The sequence below is a fragment of the Orcinus orca genome, chromosome 3, assembly GCF_937001465.1.
Source record: "Orcinus orca chromosome 3, mOrcOrc1.1, whole genome shotgun sequence".
Classification (NCBI taxonomy): domain Eukaryota; kingdom Metazoa; phylum Chordata; class Mammalia; order Artiodactyla; family Delphinidae; genus Orcinus; species Orcinus orca.
The window spans coordinates 285,363-301,461 of NC_064561.1; the positions used below are offsets into that span (position 1 = coordinate 285,363).

General features: G+C 61.4%; 2 protein-coding genes across 5 annotated transcripts; one reads left to right on the forward strand and one right to left on the reverse strand.

Annotated features, from left to right (window-relative positions):
• The first annotated feature begins 197 nt into the window (after window positions 1-197).
• On the forward strand, window positions 198-6,432 carry FSTL3 (follistatin like 3). Of its 3 annotated transcripts, XM_033416784.2 has the most exons (6): window positions 198-360; window positions 1,724-1,909; window positions 3,158-3,311; window positions 4,083-4,298; window positions 4,883-5,110; window positions 5,201-6,432. In XM_033416784.2, exons 1-6 carry the CDS (start codon window positions 258-260, stop codon window positions 5,223-5,225), a joined length of 912 nt encoding a protein of 303 aa, XP_033272675.1. In that variant the 5' UTR covers window positions 198-257; the 3' UTR covers window positions 5,226-6,432. The 3 variants fall into 3 exon arrangements, with proteins under 3 accessions (XP_033272675.1, XP_004285938.1, XP_049564568.1); XM_004285890.4 differs by lacking the exon at window positions 3,158-3,311; XM_049708611.1 differs by lacking the exon at window positions 3,158-3,311 and having other exon boundaries at window positions 4,883-6,432.
• Window positions 6,433-6,948: 516 nt separating this feature from the next.
• On the reverse strand, window positions 6,949-14,805 carry PRSS57 (serine protease 57). 2 transcript variants are annotated; one of them, XM_033416785.2, is made up of 5 exons: window positions 10,964-14,805; window positions 10,494-10,647; window positions 9,402-9,546; window positions 8,764-9,018; window positions 6,949-7,633 (listed from the first exon to the last, which is right to left on the reverse strand). In XM_033416785.2, exons 1-5 carry the CDS (start codon window positions 11,040-11,042, stop codon window positions 7,517-7,519), a joined length of 750 nt encoding a protein of 249 aa, XP_033272676.1. In that variant the 5' UTR covers window positions 11,043-14,805; the 3' UTR covers window positions 6,949-7,516. The 2 variants fall into 2 exon arrangements, with proteins under 2 accessions (XP_033272676.1, XP_004285960.1); XM_004285912.4 differs by having other exon boundaries at window positions 6,949-7,637; window positions 10,964-14,785.
• Window positions 14,806-16,099: the final 1,294 nt, after the last annotated feature.

The window sequence follows — 16,099 nt, forward strand, 5'->3', positions numbered from 1 at the left end:
ACTCACAGCCACGAGCCCGGCTCCCGGGTCGTGCCCCCGCCCCCGACCAGCTGCCGCCCACATCGCGCGCGACACTGCCCCGCGCCCCGCCGTCCCCGCGCCCCGCCCCGGCCGGCCCGCCCCGCCCCGCCCCGCCCGCAGCCCGCGGGACCTTTATAGGGCGCGCCGGCCGCGCGCTGGAAGTGGTGCCGCCGCCGCCCTCCCTGCAGCCCGCCCGCGCGTCCGACGCGGGGGCCGCCGCCGTGTCTGCGTCCGCCATGCGTCCCGGGGCGCCGGGGCCACTGTGGCCGCTGCCCTGGGGGGCCCTGGCGTGGGCCGTGGGCTTCGTTGGCTCCGTGGGCTCTGGGGACCCCGCGCCCGGTGAGTGGGGCGGCCGGAAGGGGCGGGCGGGGCGGGCCACCCACGTGGGCCTGCCCGGAATGCGGGCCTGGGGGCGAGGTCGGGGGGCGCGGCGGCGGTGGCAGAGAGCGGTGACCCGTGGTGACCCGTGGCCGCTGCAGGTTGAATCTGGGAGGGCTTGAGCCTCCCCTCCCCCAGCCCCAAAAGGCCCAAAGGAGGGTCACCAGGAGGTCAGGAGAGCAGATGTGACTCCTTCACAATTTATTTATCAAGAATCTAGTCACAAGAGCTGCTGACAATTATTGGGCGCCTAGTGTCTGCCTCTTCCGTCCTGGAATCCACGCAACAGCCCAGTAGTGTGGGCACTCTTCTGCCCGGTTTCCAGGTGGGGAAACTGAGGCACAGGGTCACACAGCTTGTAAGTGGCAAAGCGGGGATTTGAACCTCGACCATCCGGGTCCCAATGCTCCAGAAAGGCAGGGCTGGGTGGCTGGACTCAGGACCTCCAGCTGGGGTCTCAGATTTTCCCTGGGTCTGGTTCAGGCAGACAGGTCATTGGAATCTCACACCTGCCACTTGCGGAGGTGCCGGGGAAGTCACATCCCCACTCCTGGCCTCAGTTTCCCCTTTTATACGGGGTGCCAATGTGCTGGGCTGCCCAGAGCTGGTCCCTGGGAGGCGCTCAGCACAGAGCCTGGGAGCTCCATGGAATGGGGGCCGTGGCCACCCCCGCCCCCACTTAACGGTGCAGAAACCGAGGGCCATCTGCCCCCCACCCCACCCTGCAGCCCCACCCCAGCCCCGCAGTGAGGGGAGAGCCAAGCCCCCTCCCCGAAGGCCGCATCCCCGGGGAGACAGTGAGCTCATGCGAGGGGAATGTTCCCGAGTTGGAGTGAGTAAGAGGCGGGCCAGGCGAGGGGGGGCTGCTGGGCGAGGGGGCTCCGCGTGCCCTCGGGCGCTGTCTAGACAGAGGGCAGAGGCGGGAGAGGCGGCTCCAGGGCCCGCTGACCCTGACACGTCCAGCTCCGGGCGTTTGCCTGCTCGGGCAGGATGCCAGGCCCGGGCTGGGGGCCTGGACCGGGGGGGGGGGGGGGGGGGGGGGGAGGTTCCCAGGAGGGGGTGGGGTGGGTGCTGGAGCAGTATTGGGGCTGGAGCCCAGAGAGGAAGGGTCCCCAAAGAATCTGCAGCCAGGGTGGGGACACCTGTGCGGTTCTCTGCTACTCCTTCCCAGGTCAGGGGCAGATTATCCCCTCCATAATTACTGAGCACCAACTGTATGCATCGCCATGGGCCGGCAGCTGGCTGGAAGGCCAAGGCCTGGGTGTGGGGGGGGGGCACCGGAGGGCGCCTCTGGCCACGTGGGGACTGGCCCGCTCGTCTGCAGGTGGTGTCTGCTGGCTCCAGCAGGGCCGAGAGGCCACCTGCAGCCTGGTGCTGAGGACGGACGTGAGCCAGGCTGAGTGCTGTGCGTCTGGTAACATCGACACCGCCTGGTCCAACTTCACGCACCCGGGGAACAAGATCAGCCTCCTGGGCTTCCTGGGCCTCGTCCACTGCCTCCCCTGCAAAGGTGAGACCCTGGGTGTCGGCCGCAGGCCAGGGTCACAGGGTCAGAGGCGGGACAGCCGAGAGTGAGCCCCCCGTCTTGGGGGCAGGCAGAAGCTTGAGGCTGCCGGCACGGGGATCCCAGGCTCAGAGAGGGGTTGCGGGCCTTCAGGCTCCCAGCTTAGCCACCTGCAGGTGAGGGTTCAGGAAGCTCCAAGGAGTCCCCAGTTTGGATTCCAGCCTCTAGGCCCTTGCTCACGAGGAGCCCTCTGCCAGGGTGGCCTTTCCCACTTGCCCTGCACCTGGTGGATGTGCTCACACCTAGCTCCTAGGAAGGTGGATTTTCCCCGACTGGCCATTAGGGTTCATGACCCCACACTCAGTGTTCCCAGACACTTATCTGCCCTTGACTCCGCAGAGTCCAGGGTCTGGGGTTGGGCTTAGCTGTGGTTAAACAGCTGCATGTTAAACAAGCGTGTGCCTCTGCACCATGCTCTGCGAAATGCTGCCTCCCCCATCAGACTAGGGGCTCTCTGAAGGCAGGATGAGTAAATGACTAAGTCAAGACATCGTCTCTGCCCTGGAGAAGGGGTTGGGGACTTTCCCAGCCCCCTGTGCAAGGCTGAACCTGCAAGGACCCAGAGGGCGCAGGGGGGCATGACTTGAAGGAGGTGGGCTCTAGAGCCAGGGTGCTGGCGGATGATTAGGAGTTCGCCAGCTGGAGAAAGCATGGGGGAGAGCATCAGCAGAGACCATGGCCTGGGATCAGACCCTGGTGGGTGGAGTCAGGACAGGGGCACAGGGAGGAGGCTGGAGCTGAGGGCTGCAGACCTGCAGGCCAAACTGAGGAGCCTGACTGGCCGCTGGGGTGTGATTAATCCCAGATCAGCCTGGCTGGGTGGTCCCAGACTCAACTGCCATGTGCCCTGGCTCCCTCCAGAAGCCCCTCTGGCTTCTGGGAGGAGGACAGACTTCAAAAAGTGCCTGGCCTGGGCATGAGACGGTCCAGGACCCCCTCCCCCCCGCCCCCCAACCTTGTCTGGCCTTGGGGACAGGAACTCAGCCCTGCCACTTCTGTTCTTGCTTGCGTGAAGCCACCCGGGAGAGCGTTTCCAGATGTGCGTGTGGGCGGGCAGCATGGGAGGCGCCCAGGTGCAGCCCACATGCCCTGGCACAGGGACGTGGGGCACGCCAGCTAGTCTCTTAGGAGCATCCATCATTTTCTGCTCACCCTGTAAGGTGGGTTTCCCCATCAGCCCCACTTTACACACAGGGAAACTGAAGCTGAAACATCAACTCGAGCTCAGAGACGGCCCTCCAGACCCACAAGCCACAGAGCTGGGGGGTCCATCGGGTCCGGCCTGGAGTTCTCACGCCGAAGTGCCCTGGCTGTCTCCAACTCACAGCTGTGACCGTTTCCCCCTTTTGTAAAATGACGACAAAACGGCACCACCTTGTGGGGGTAGATGGGAGGCTGCACTGGGCCTGGGAGGCCAGAAGCAGCCGTTAGCCGGGCCCGAGTGGGGGCGGGGATCTCAGAGAGAGACTTGTCTCCCTACCTGAGAAATGGGGCTGCGGGGGGCGGTAACCCCTGGTTCGGAGGGCTCGGGCTGTGGGAGGCCCCCTCCTCAGGAAATGAGGCTCAGACCAGGCCGACGCCCCGCCCTCCCTGACACCTCCTCCGGGGAGGTCCTGGCAGGCACGGGGAACAGACGCTGCCCGTCCTCCCCATACCCGCGCCTGGACGGGGTGGAGCCCCCCGCTCCCCCCGCGGGCTGACGCAGCCGATCCCCCGCCGGCCTTCCCAGAAACGCGCGTAAATCAGGGAACAGACGTCAGCCCGAGCGGGTGGCCCAGCTGCGGAGCGAGAGCTGGACCGGGGGCGGAAGCCCGTTCCTCCCGGACCCCCAGATTCCGGGCAGAGACCCCCCCCCCTCCCGCCCACACTGAGCCCCGCCCCCCGACAGAAGCCCGCCCCAGGAGCAGCGTCGAGTCCGTGTCCACCCGGGCCGTGGCTGAATCTCGTCCCTAACGGTCCCGCCCCCAGACCCCCAAATCAGTCTCCTCCCCTGTGGGCCCCGACTCCGGCCCGGCCTCTATCCCTCGGAACAGGGAGGGGGCGAGGGCGCGGGGGGCTCTGAGGACCTCCGGCCTCGGCCACGCGCCCCAGCCCACACGTGTGTGTCCTCTGTCCACAGATTCGTGCGAGGGCGTGGCGTGCGGCCCAGGCAAGGCCTGCCGCATGCTGGGGGGCCGTCCGCGCTGCGAGTGCGCGCCCGACTGCTCGGGGCTCCCAGCGCGCCTTCAGGTCTGCGGCTCGGACGGCGCCACCTACCGCGACGAGTGCGAATTGCGCGCCGCGCGCTGCCGCGGCCACCCAGACCTGCGCGTCATGTACCGGGGCCGCTGCCGCAGTACGTAGGGGCGGGGCCTGGGGGAGGGGCGGGGCCACCGGGCCTGAGCATCCTGTAAGGCCGCTGCCGCAACGCGTGGGGGCGGGGTCTTGGCAGGAAGGGGCGGGGCCTGAAATCCAGGGTGTCCTATTATGTCTTACGGATTTGGGCGGGCTAGGCGGGGTGGCACCCCACCCACCAGCCCTGCTCCCAGGCCTTGTGCTAGGCGGGGCTTAGATGGGAGCTCGTGGGCGGGGCCTAGCGGAGGGAGTCTATTGTCCCGCGAGAGTGTCACTGGATTAGGTCTTTTGTGGGGTCATGAATGAGAAAGAGTTGGGTGCAGGTTTGGAAAGGGGGTTCTGGGGCTCATATGGGGTGAGAGATACGAGTGTGTGTCAGAGAAGCTTACTGGTGCAATCAAAGGGGGGAGGGATTGAGGGTGGATCTGGAGTGTGGGCGCGGTTCGTGGAAGGGGTGTGGCTTCTGGTGCAACAAGGGGGCCGCGTCTGAGGGTGGGACCCTGAGGGCGGGTTCGCGGCGGGGGCGGGGCCTGTGGCCCAGGTTAGGAGGAGCGCCCCTGACCCTCCCCGACGCCCCACCGGCAGAATCGTGCGCGCACGTTGTGTGCCTGCGGCCGCAGTCATGCGTGGTGGACCAGACCGGCAGCGCGCACTGCGTGGTGTGCCGCGCGGCGCCCTGCCCCGCGCCCTCCAGCCCCGGCCAGGAGCTCTGTGGCAACAACAACGTCACCTACATGTCCTCGTGCCACCTCCGCCAGGCCACCTGCTTCCTGGGCCGCTCCATCGGCGTGCGCCACCCGGGCAGTTGTGCAGGTGCGGCGAGGGGCGGGGAGCAGCGGCGGGGTCTAGCCCCCAGCCCCTCTCCGCGCCCGCATTTCTCTTTTGGTCCCTCCCACTCTGCAGGCACCCCCGAGCCGCTAGATGCTGAGTCGGAGGAGGACGAGGAGAACTTTGTGTGAGCCTGAGGGACCGGCCTGGGCCTGGCGTTCAAGGCAGCCCCGTTTTATTTATTGCCACAGCAGAGTCTAATTTATGTCCCACGGACACTCCTCAGAGCCTGGACCGGGACCATTTTGGGAGCCCTGTTGCCCCCCGACGATACCTTGGAAGGACTGGGGGAAGGAGGCCTGGGAGCAGGGCTGGTGGGTGGGGTGCCACCCCAGACCTAGGTACCCTACTGCCCAGGAGGACCCCACGCTTCTCCTTCCTCGGGGATAACTCTATTCATTGTCGCTGCCACCGAGAGGGCTGGGGACTTCCTGCCAGCAACTAATGAAGAGGCACCCTGGCTTCTATTGATAGAACAGGGACCATGGGGTGAGAGGGGGTCCACGGCCTGGGTGTGTAGAGATGAGCCTCAGAACATGCCCAGACCCCAGACAGGCCAAGGAAGCAACCACTGTCCCCCACCAGCCCCAGGGTAACCAAGGGGCTTACCTTCCCTCTCCCTCCAGCTCCCAGTGTGTTCTGTGAAGGCCCCTGAGAAAAGCCCAGCTTGTCCCCAGGGACAGGGTGCCATCTGGGCCTCTGGACACAGGACTTGGGCATGGAGAGGCTGTATCTGCCCAGAACAGGGCACCATGTCTGGTGGTACCCGGCCCACTTAGGGTGGGACCCGGTGGGGTCCCTGCTCACCCACTGGCCCAGGACGGAGAATAGACACCAAGACCCACTGCACACCTGGCATCCTGGAGCCGTGTGTCTGAGGGGCACCCCAGTGCCTGCTGCCCCGTGCACAAGTGAGGTCCAGACCCGGGACCCTCTGTCCCCCGCATCCTGCCCTGGCCACGCCTCTAAGCCCTGTTCCCAGCTGAGCCCCCCCTGCCTGCCAGCCGGGTTCCCTCCATCTTCCTGGGCTGTTGCTCTTTGTCACCTCCCTGTGCCTGTGTGTAGACTGGAGGTTCAGACCAGGGTGGGGGCCCAGCGGGGCAGGAGCCCAGCTCCCCGAGTTTGGAGCGAGGAGCACAGGGCAGTGGGGCTCGTCCGTGTCCTTCCCAGCCTCCAGGAAGTGCCTTACCTGTGACACCTGGAAAAGTGCCCTTGAGCAGTGGGTTCGCCCGAGCCCCCGACAAGGCAACCTCCCCCGCCCTGGGGTCCTGCCTCGCCTGCCAAAGAAATAAACACTGAAAAAGCCACTTTGGATGTCCAGGCCTCGGTTTGCCCACCACCTCTCTCAGCCTCTGCGCCGCCCACTTTGGTAGGGGGTTACCAGCCTGGGTCCTGGGGTGCTGTGATGCTGGTGCATAGTGTGTTCTGGAAGCATCCAGCGCAGAAACACAGGTGTACGTCCTTGGGGCGGCCACTGCCCGACTCGGGGCCTCAGTGCCCACCTTCAGGCGGTGGGCGGCAGCCGAGGTAGAACTGGGGCAGGTGGGGTGAGGGTGGGTGGGAGAGTCTTGGCCTTTATGGGGCAGGGGAGGGGAAGAGGGGGGCCAAAATGGCTTAGGGCAGCCCCAAGAGGCCACCTGGTTTAGGGTCCAGAAACGGAGGCCTGGCCTGGAAGGGTTGGAGGTACCATAGTGACACTAACACGATTAGTAAAAGTACCAGCTGGGACTCGCCCAGCCTTGCCGCCAGCCGGGCACCATTCACTCAAAGCGCTTTTCAGAGGGTGAGCCAGGCCAACCTGAGACCCCACCCTGAGGACCAGAGACCCTACCCTCTCCCGGCCTCGGTTTCCCCGTGTGGGGTTGGCTGGAGGGCAGAGGAGTGGCGGTCCAGGTAGGGACCAAGGCGGGGAGGCCGTCCCAAGCTCGGGCTGTGAGGCAGGGTGGGAAACTCCAGAGGGGTCAGCGCGGGGAGGGTGTGGGAGGGTGGAGAGGGGCCCAGGTCCTATGGCTCAAGGTCCTTCCGGGAGGGAGTGGTGGAACCGGACCCTCGGCCACGCTGAGGCCAAGGAGAAGCTCAAAGACGTGCGTGGACCCTGGAGGCAGACCATCGTGTCTGGTGAGCCAGTTAACACTTTATTGTGTTATTTTGCCCTTTTTGTTTGGAACTGATTCCCCCCTATCCCACCTGCCATCCCACACACACCAGGCTTCCTGGGGTTTGGGGGCCCATGGACCCTCTGCCCCAGCCACGGAATTTTCCAGGCCGGAGCTAACCTCATCTTGTGCGCTGCTGTGGTTCAGGCAACTCCTGCTGGGCCCACAGTGGTCCTGGGTGGGGGGCTGGGCTGGGGGCTGTGCGGGCCCCGCCGAACCACGTCCCAGATCCAGGTCACGAAGGCGGACACCAGTGTGTACACGTCGGGGGTCTTGGGGTCGCCGCACCAGAGGCCGGAGAAGGAGATGACGCCATGGGCCCGATTTCCGCAAACCAGGGGCCCCCCAGAGTCTGCCTGGAGATGGAGGCAAAGGTGAGGCCAGGGGTCCCTCTCTGGGCCTCACTTTCCTTAAAGGAGCTCATACGGGTGAATGTGAGAAGGACCCTCCCTGCCTCAAAATCCTTCCATGGCTCCCTAGAGCTTTTACAGCAAAGACTAAGCTCCTCACCTCAGCCTTTAAGGCCTAGAGGATCCAGCCCCCACCCACCTGTCTGCCCTCCTCTCCCCCAACTTGCTTGGTTCCAGCCATGCCAGCCTACCTTGCTCTTCCTGCCGCAAAGCAAGCTCCAACCTCTAGGCTTTTGCATATTCTTGAGACCCGTTACTGCTCCCTGCTGGACACTGCTTGTATAAATACACAAGTCGGCAGCACCTTGTGCAGTGCACAACTTGTGCAGCTGTACACAGCAGCTCTGTGACTGGTCTCTCTGCCTGGCATGCCTCCCCTCAGATCTTCTCAAGGCCCCTCCAACTCTCAAAAGTACTTTCCTCAGAGAGACCTCCCGGAATACTCACCGTAAAACTCCTGCTTCCTCCTCTCCCCTCACCTCCCCACACCTATCACCCTAATTGTCACCTGGAATCAGCTCTGACCCTAAGAAGTAGGTCCTATTTGTGTGACAGTTTTACAGATGGAGAAAGTGAGGTCCCGAGAAGTGAGGTGACTTTTCTAAGACCACACATCTGGAGAGTGGCTCAGTCTGGACCTGAACCCAGGCAGTTGGGCTCCAGAATCTGAACCACTGCACTCTCGTGGCTGGAACAAAAGACACCGCCCCCCACCCCCACCCCACACCTGGGCTGAGTTTCTTCCTTGGCACCGGGGCCAAATTTGCCATTAATCCATACAAGGGCTTAGGAGCAGGAGCTTCTTCCTTGAGATCTGGACCTTGCTTTTTTTTGACACTGCTTTTAAAGACACAAATCTGTAGCTGTTTGTGCAGTGCGCAACCTGCACAGCCATACATGGCATCCCTGTGACCCTGGGCAACTCCGTGCCCTTCCAGGGCCTTAGGTGAGGCCCATCTGGTCAAAGGTGAGCTGGGACTTAGTTCCCAAGACTCTGCCCAGCTCTGACCCTCTCGGTGGGCCTCAGTTTCCCCACGCAGTAAGCAGGCAGAACAGAGACTGAGTGTCTCACCGAGCAGAAGCCACGTCGCCGGCGGTCCCCACTGCGGGTGCAGAGCATGGCAGGGCTCAGCTGCCCCTTCCAGGAGCTGTTGCAGATGTCCAGGCCCAGCACGCGGACCTCGGCCTCCATCAACACAGGCGGCAGCTCCTCGAAGTCGGACACGGAGCCCCAGCCGGCCACCTGGCACTGTGCCCCGACCCTGGGTGGCCTCCGTGGCAGCCCCAGCAGCCCCACTGCAGGACCCAGGATGGCAGAGCTGTTCAGCTGCAGGGGGAGCACTGAGGTTAGGCCCCCCGCACCGCAGCCGCCCACCACTGCTCCTGCCTGTTTACCTTTCTGGGTTTCTTCTTGGCCTCATGGAGAGAAGTCAGTGGCAGCCGTCGTTAGGCTGTCGGAAGGCCACCACGCGCCACCGCCCATCAGGCCTCAACTGCCTCAGACCAGGACTCTGGTCTTCCCCAGCCTCCAGGCCTCGAGTCTCAACCCCTCAGCTGCCCAAAGGGTCTTTCTAACGAGCCTCTCCTTCCCTGCTCTGAGCACGGGTGCTCACAGGATCCCAACAGCTGATTTTAAACAAATCAGGCCATCGTGGGGGGGTGGGGGGCTGGGACCCGCGTCTGGCCCTCGTCCCCCACGCAGCGTCTCACCCGCAGCAGACAGATGTCACTGGTGTGGGTGGCCGGATGGTAGTCGGGGTGCGTGAAGAGAGCCGAGATGCTGAACACCTGCTGCGTGGCCTCTGCGGTGCGCAGGTCGTGGGCCCCTAGCACCACCAGGCCCGTTTGGGGGTCTCTGCGGGGTGGGGAGGGTGGTTGTGAGCGAGGCTGGGGTGAGGGCCACCCGGCACGGGCCAAGCAAATCCATGTCATCCTCACGCCAGCCAGTGATAATAAGCGTCACGTTTATTACCGTTCCACCTCAATTATGGTATTAACTCCGATCGCAGCAATATGAATTGAATTTAGTTTTTTTTTGGCCACGCCGCGTGACCTGCAGAATCCTAGTTCCCCGTCCAGGGATTGAACTCGCTCCCCCTGCAGAGAGACCATGAAGTCCTAACGACTGGACCACCAGGGAATTCCCACTGCAGTACTTTAAAAAAAAAAAAAAAAAAATTAATTAATTAATTTTTGGCTGCATTGGGTCTTCGTTGCTGCGCTCAGGCTTTCTCTAGTTTCAGCGAGCAGGGGGCTACACTTCGTTGGGGTGCCCGCGGGCTTCTCATTGCGGTGGCTTCTCTTGTTGCGGAGCACAGGCTCTAGACATGCGGGCTCAGTAGTTGTGCCTCGTGGGTTCTAGAGCGCAGGCTCCGTAGTTGTGGTGCCCGGGCTTAGTTGCTCCGCGGCCTGTGGGATCTTCCCGGACCAGGGCTTGAACCCGTGTCCCCTGCATTGGCAGGCGGATTCTTAACCACTGCGCCACCAGGGAAGCCCCTGCAATATTAATTTTAATACTTATAAAAATATACTTAGAATGAATATAATACTCATTATATTTATTCTAATTCCCACCTCGATTATAGTATTGCCTCCAATAATTTCAATATGAAGGTTAGTCATCGTTATAACAATATGCTCAGGACAAGCGTAACGGTTATAACATCGGCTTATGGTCACGGCGGCTGCTCGTTCCCTACTTCTCCTGCCGCCCCCCATCCCTGATAAACCCCCCAGCTGAGAGGCCTGTCTGCACGAGCCCTCACCCCACCCACACCAGGGCACCCCCTCATCCTGGCTCACCTGCCTCTGAAGCAGTGGGCGGCCGACACAACCCATCGGGTCCGCAGCAGGAAGCCCCCGCAGTAGTGCTGGCCCTGGAAACTCACGGACGCCATGTAGGGCCGGGAGTGGGGGGTCACCTTGTGGCCCCCGATGATTCGGGACGCCCAGGAGCCTGCAGGCAGGGTGGGCAGCGAGTCAGGGACGGGGCAGTGTGGGGTAGGGGTCAGGCTGGGTGGGATAGACAGACACAGAGATGCCCAGAGAAGGCCGTGGAGTTTGCCGGGAGAGGGGCCGGGTGCACTAAAAGCTGGGTCCGGGCCTGGCCGAGACCCCAGCTGGGCCTCATGCCTGCCTCCCAGCTGAGACCCGAGAGGAACAGCCATGCAGGGGGCTGAGTAACTGACCACGTGGTGCTACCTGGAGCTTCCTGGGTGGGGCCCCTGTACGGGGCTCTGATGGGCTTGGTTGGGCTACTCGGGGGTCCTCACCTGGGGGCCTCATGGGCAGCATCTGCAAGGCGGTCAGAGTCAGCAGCAGGCAGGCCCAGCTCCCCTCCCCGGGCCTCATGGCTGCTGCAGGTCAGCCTCTCCCTGGAGAGCTCTGCAGGCCATGGTCCACCCACCGCCCAACGGCCCGGAAATGGGGAACTGGGCTGTGGCCTGTGGTCAGGGGCCCCACCAGCCCAGTTCTGAGCCCGTGCTTCGGAAAGCCTGATGATTCTCCTGCATCGGGGTCGTTGATGATAATCGTAATGGCACGGGAAGCCAGGAGCCAGGGCAGTGGAGTGGGCACAGGGGCTCTGGGGGGCTCCCGGCTCTGCCCAGACATGTGACCCCAGAGGTCCCTAATGCGTGCCATGCCCCGCTTTACCCAGCATCTCCCAGGTACGCAGCTGGCAGCACAACAGCCCTCGCTGCCCCTCAGGGCTGGGGACCAGCTCTCCAGCTGAAGGGGGTCCGGGTCCAGCCCTGCCCGTCACTGCCTCAAACCTCAGTTTCCCCATCTGCAACCCCAGCCTCCAGAAAGCCTTGTGACTGCTGCTGCCTTTGTTGCATGTATTGAGGTATTGAGTGCCTACGGCATTACCAGCCTCCGGTAAGTGCTGGAGATGGAGCCCAATGTGACAAAGGCACCCACCCTCGCGGTGCTGGCGTTTCTCGGGGTTGTGGGTACAGATGAGGTGATCTGGCTTCACGGCTGAAGCACAGGCTCTGGTGGCCAGAGAACAGCGAGCTTGTCAGGTCAGTTCAGGGCCTTGAAGGCGGGGGCTTCTCCTGTGGGTACCGGGGAGCCATGGAGGCTTCAGAGCAGGGAAGGGGCAGCAGGGCCTTGGTGAGGGGCCACACAGGTCAGAGGCCCTGTGCTGCCTTGCGGAGGCTTTGCTGAGACCCCGTGCCCGTCCGCCATCAGTCACTAAAGTGGAGACGCAGAGGGACATCTGGGAGGCAGGGGACCCCGCACAGCATGGAGGAGAGCGACTGGGGCTAGGGGTAGCCCTGTGCAGAGAGGGGGCCAGTGTCACAGGAAGGGGAACGGAGGCTCAGTGGCCGCTGCTCACAGTAGGCTCACCCCACACACGCCTCGGAGGCACAGAGGGTACCTTGCCAGAACGCAGTGCCCAGCCCGGAGGACCAGGGTGGGCTCCATCAGTGCCGGGGCGGGGGAGGGTGGTCCTCCCAGCCCATCACTCAGCATTGCGACAAGGGTGTGAGGGCGTGGGATGGACGGAGAAGGTGAGGTGGAGGTGGGAGAGACCCAGTGGCAGAGACATGGAAGAGAGGCAGAGACAGAGAGATAGACACAGAGACAGAGGGAGACAGAGAGATAGAAGCAGGACAGGACTCCAACATGGGTCTCATGGGGCTAAATCCAGGTGTGGGCAGGGCTGGTCCTTCCGGAGCCTCCAGGGGAGCATCGGTTCCCGCCTTTTCCAGCTTCCAGAGGCGCCGCATCCCTGGCTCGCGGCCCCTCCTGCATCCTCACAGCCAGCAACGCAGCATCTCCCGTCTCTCTCTGCGTCTGACCCTCCCGCCTCCCTCTTATAAGGACGCTGTGATGACGCTGGGCCCCCGGGAATCCAGAGTCGTCCCCATCTCTCTTAACTCAATCCCACCTGCAAGGTCCCTTCTGCCCCATCAGGTGACATACCCACAGGTCCCAGGACCAGGATGCGGAGGCTGTGGGGCCGTATTTAGCCAACCTCAGTCCCCTGTGTTAATTAGTTTGCTATGTTGTTATCACACCCATTTCACAGACAAGGAAACTGAGACACAGCCTTGAAAGCTGCAGGGTGGGGGTAGAACCAGCTGGTTCGGAAGGAACCGGCCGTGCTGGCATGAAGACTCCTAGATCTCAGCCCGGATAGGCCCACTGATCAGGTAAGAGAAGGTCATTCTAAGCCACTAAGTTTGCAGTGATGTATTACTGCAGCTGCGGGAAACCATCAGGCCCTGAACATGGAGGAAAGTGGGAAATGTCCATGCGAAAGTCGTTTCCGGGGTCTCGGCCAGAGCTGGACCCCGCATTTCCCTCGGAAGTCAATGCAGGCGGTAGCAGATGATTCTTCGGGAGACTTTGGTGGCTCCTGTCCACTCTGGCTCCCTGGGGCTGTCCTGTCTTGTCTGTGCCCCAAGGCCTCAGTCACTTCCCCCAGCCACATGCCCCTGGGGGTTGGTATTACCCGAAGCTGCAGATGTGTGGAACTCATGCAGTCCTAGAGCAAACCAAGGCTGTCGGTACTGTTTCTGTCCCCATGGGGAAACAGAGGCACAGAAAGTTTAAGTACCTTGACTAAGGCTGCACAGCGAGGGGGAAATGGGGCCAGGGTTGCAGCCTCAGGCCAGCTCCTGTTGCCTCTGCCGAGGGCCGATTCTTCCCACAGCCCGTTGTATTTTCCTTCTTGTCTGGCAAGCAGTTGTGAAACCAGCAACTGTCCTTCAAGGATCCAAGTAACCAAGTTCTGAGGAACGGACTGTGTGGAGCTCAGTGTTTCCACTTCCCAAACTGAAGCCCAGAGAGTGGAGCTTGGCTGGTCTGGGGCTGCACAGCAGACCGTCTTGAACCCAGAACTCCGGGACTGTCATCCTTGAAGGGTCTTTCCATGGAGGATTTGGGTGGCTTTCCAAGTCAGAGCAACTCAACAATAATAATGTTGCTTCTGATGACGATGATAATAATAGCTCCCTTTACTGAACTCTTACTTTTGTTATTGATTTGTTAGAGCTCTTTACATATTGAGGAGATTAGCTCACAGTCAGCTCCTGAGCATCTGAGTGGGGTATGCATGCAGTCGGTGCTCATCACCCAGCCCTGAGTGGGGCATGCAGTCGGTGCTCAGAAAGTGCACAGCCTCTTCCCTAGCCCAAAGCAGCAGCAGAGTTTCAAGAAGTCAGGAGAGGTTATGGGGCTTGGTCAGGAGCCCCTGAGAATTTGAGAAAAGCTCAAAATCTTCCCAGGAAACCCCCCGGCCTCAGTGTTGGAGCCCAGGGACCCCACCCCACTTGGCCCCTGTGTGTCTCAGTGTCCTCATCTGTGAATAGGGTTGGTCCTTGGAATGGGGCATAGGCCCGGCAGGTGTCAGCTGGTGACGCTTTCCCTTACACCCCACACTTTACTTTTTAACCTCGTTAACTCACATTCCAAGGAAATCACTTCTTCTTTCTTTCTTTCTTCCTTTTTATTTTTTATTATTTTTTGGCTGCGCTGCACAGCATGTGTGATCTTAGTTCCTCCACCAGGTATCAAACCCGTGCCCCCTGCAATGGAAGCACAGAGTCTTAACCACTGGACCGCCAGGGAAGTCCCAGCTTCTTATTTCTTGAGTGGACGGCACTGCCTTAAAAGTAAACAGTCCAGGACTTCCCTGGTGGCATAGTCATTAAGAATCCGCCTGCCATACGTATAGCTGATTCACTTTGTTATACAGCAGAAACTAACACAACATTGTAAAGCAATTATACTCCAATAAAGATGTTAAAAAAAAAAAAAAAGAATCCACCTGCCAATGCAGGGAACACGGGTTTGATCTCTGGTGCAGGAAGATCCCATATGTCGCAGAGCAACTAAGCCCGTGCGCCACAACTACTGAGCCTGTGTGCCTAGAGCCCGTGCTCTGCAACAAGAGAAGCCACTGCAATGGGAAACCCACGCACCGCAACAAAGAGTAGCCCCACTTGCCACAACTAGAGAAAGCTCAGGTGCAGCAACGAAGACCCAACGCAGCCAAAAATTAAAAAAAACAAACCAAAAAAAAAAAAAAAAAAACAAAGGAAGCAAATAAATCTCTAAAAAAACAGAATAAACAGCCCAATCCTGCATCCTGCATCCCAGCCAGGTTTCCTCTGGATGCCAGCCCTGACCAGTGTGGTGTGGTGACAGACACCACTGCCCTTCACAGACTTTCTCCTGGACCCGCATCCAAAGGCCTGGCAGAGAACGGAGGAAGCGACAAGTAGGTGTGAGTGGCTGGCATGTGGGGGCCCTGAGCAAGCCCATTCCACGGATGGGTGAACTGAGGTGGCGGGCAGAGCGTCACCACTGCTGTCCACCTCGTCTGCCCTTGCAGCCTCCAGGATTTCCACAGGGGGAGGATGGGTGTGGGGATGCGGCTTGGCCACTGTTGTCTGGGCCTCGGTCTCCTCCTCTGGGAAACAGGTGACCCCAGAGCATCTCTGAGGGTGTGGCGAGATCTCAGCAGGGGGCTGGGTGACCTGGGCGCCCCTCGTCTGCAAACTGGACACCAGCGCCACTCTTCCTGCGGGGAACGTCAAAGGAGATGGAGAGAGGTATGCAGCCCTTCATTCCATGCCTGCTGCGTGCGGGCACTGCATGAGTGCAAGGGGGGGCAGGGGACACAGCAGCAGGAAGACACAGACCCCTGCCCTGGTGGAGAGACAGTGAATTGACATCGTCTGCAGCAGAATTAAGTGGGGAAGGAGTGACCGGAGTCGGCAAGAAGCATACGGAGGGGGTAGGATTTTAGGGCAAGAAGGAAACCCAGTAACCCTGGTAGAGTGAGGAGGGGAATCCAGGAGGAGCCCAGGGTGGGTGCGGAGAAGGTGTCTGGACAGCCCAGCGGGGTGGGCGGCAGGGGCAGGGGAAGGAAGGGTGCTTTCAGTGTTCACCTGGGCCTCGAGAGCCAGACTGCAGGACACTGGGGAGCCATAGAAGGTGCTTGAGCAGGGCAGGTGGGGGCAGATCCTCTGGTGAGAGTGGAGAGGAGAGAGGAGGTGGGGAGACGGGGAGGCTGTGGTTGAGCTGGAGTGGGGGACACAAGGCCTGAGCTAGAGTCAGGGCTGGGAGAGGTGAGGGGGTTTGCGACTCAGGGACAGGGGAGGAGTGGGCTCTTGGGGCCCACACAGAGCCCAGTGTCAGACCCCCCTGGAGTCCAAGCGCCCAGAGGATGTCCGGGAGCAGCCGGAGCTGCTGTAAATAAAGTTTTTTTTGTTTTTTTTTAAAATAAATTTTATTTATTTCTTTTATATTTACTTTTCACTGCGTTGGGTCTTGGTTGCTGTGCGCGGGCTTTCTCTAGTTGCAGCGAGCAGGGGCTACTCTTCGTTGTGGTGCGCGGGCTTCTCATTGCGGTGGCTTCTCTTGTTGCAGAGCACGGGCTCTAGGCACGC

Excerpts from the sequence above, each read along its gene's own strand:
- PRSS57 (XM_004285912.4), bottom strand. The coding sequence starts at position 11,042 with ATGAGGCCCGGGGAGGGGAGCTGGGCCTGCCTGCTGCTGACTCTGACC. Across the intron at positions 9,547-10,493 it reads GCCCACTGCTTCAGAGGCAG|AGACCCCCAAACGGGCCTGG; the intron begins GTGAGCCAGGAT and ends CCCACCCCGCAG. Across the intron at positions 7,638-8,763 it reads GGCGACGTGGCTTCTGCTCG|GCAGACTCTGGGGGGCCCCT; the intron begins GTGAGACACTCA and ends CTCCATCTCCAG.
- FSTL3 (XM_033416784.2), top strand. The coding sequence starts at position 258 with ATGCGTCCCGGGGCGCCGGGGCCACTGTGGCCGCTGCCCTGGGGGGCC. Across the intron at positions 1,910-3,157 it reads CCACTGCCTCCCCTGCAAAG|GGAAACTGAAGCTGAAACAT; the intron begins GTGAGACCCTGG and ends CTTTACACACAG. Across the intron at positions 4,299-4,882 it reads GTACCGGGGCCGCTGCCGCA|AATCGTGCGCGCACGTTGTG; the intron begins GTACGTAGGGGC and ends CCCCACCGGCAG.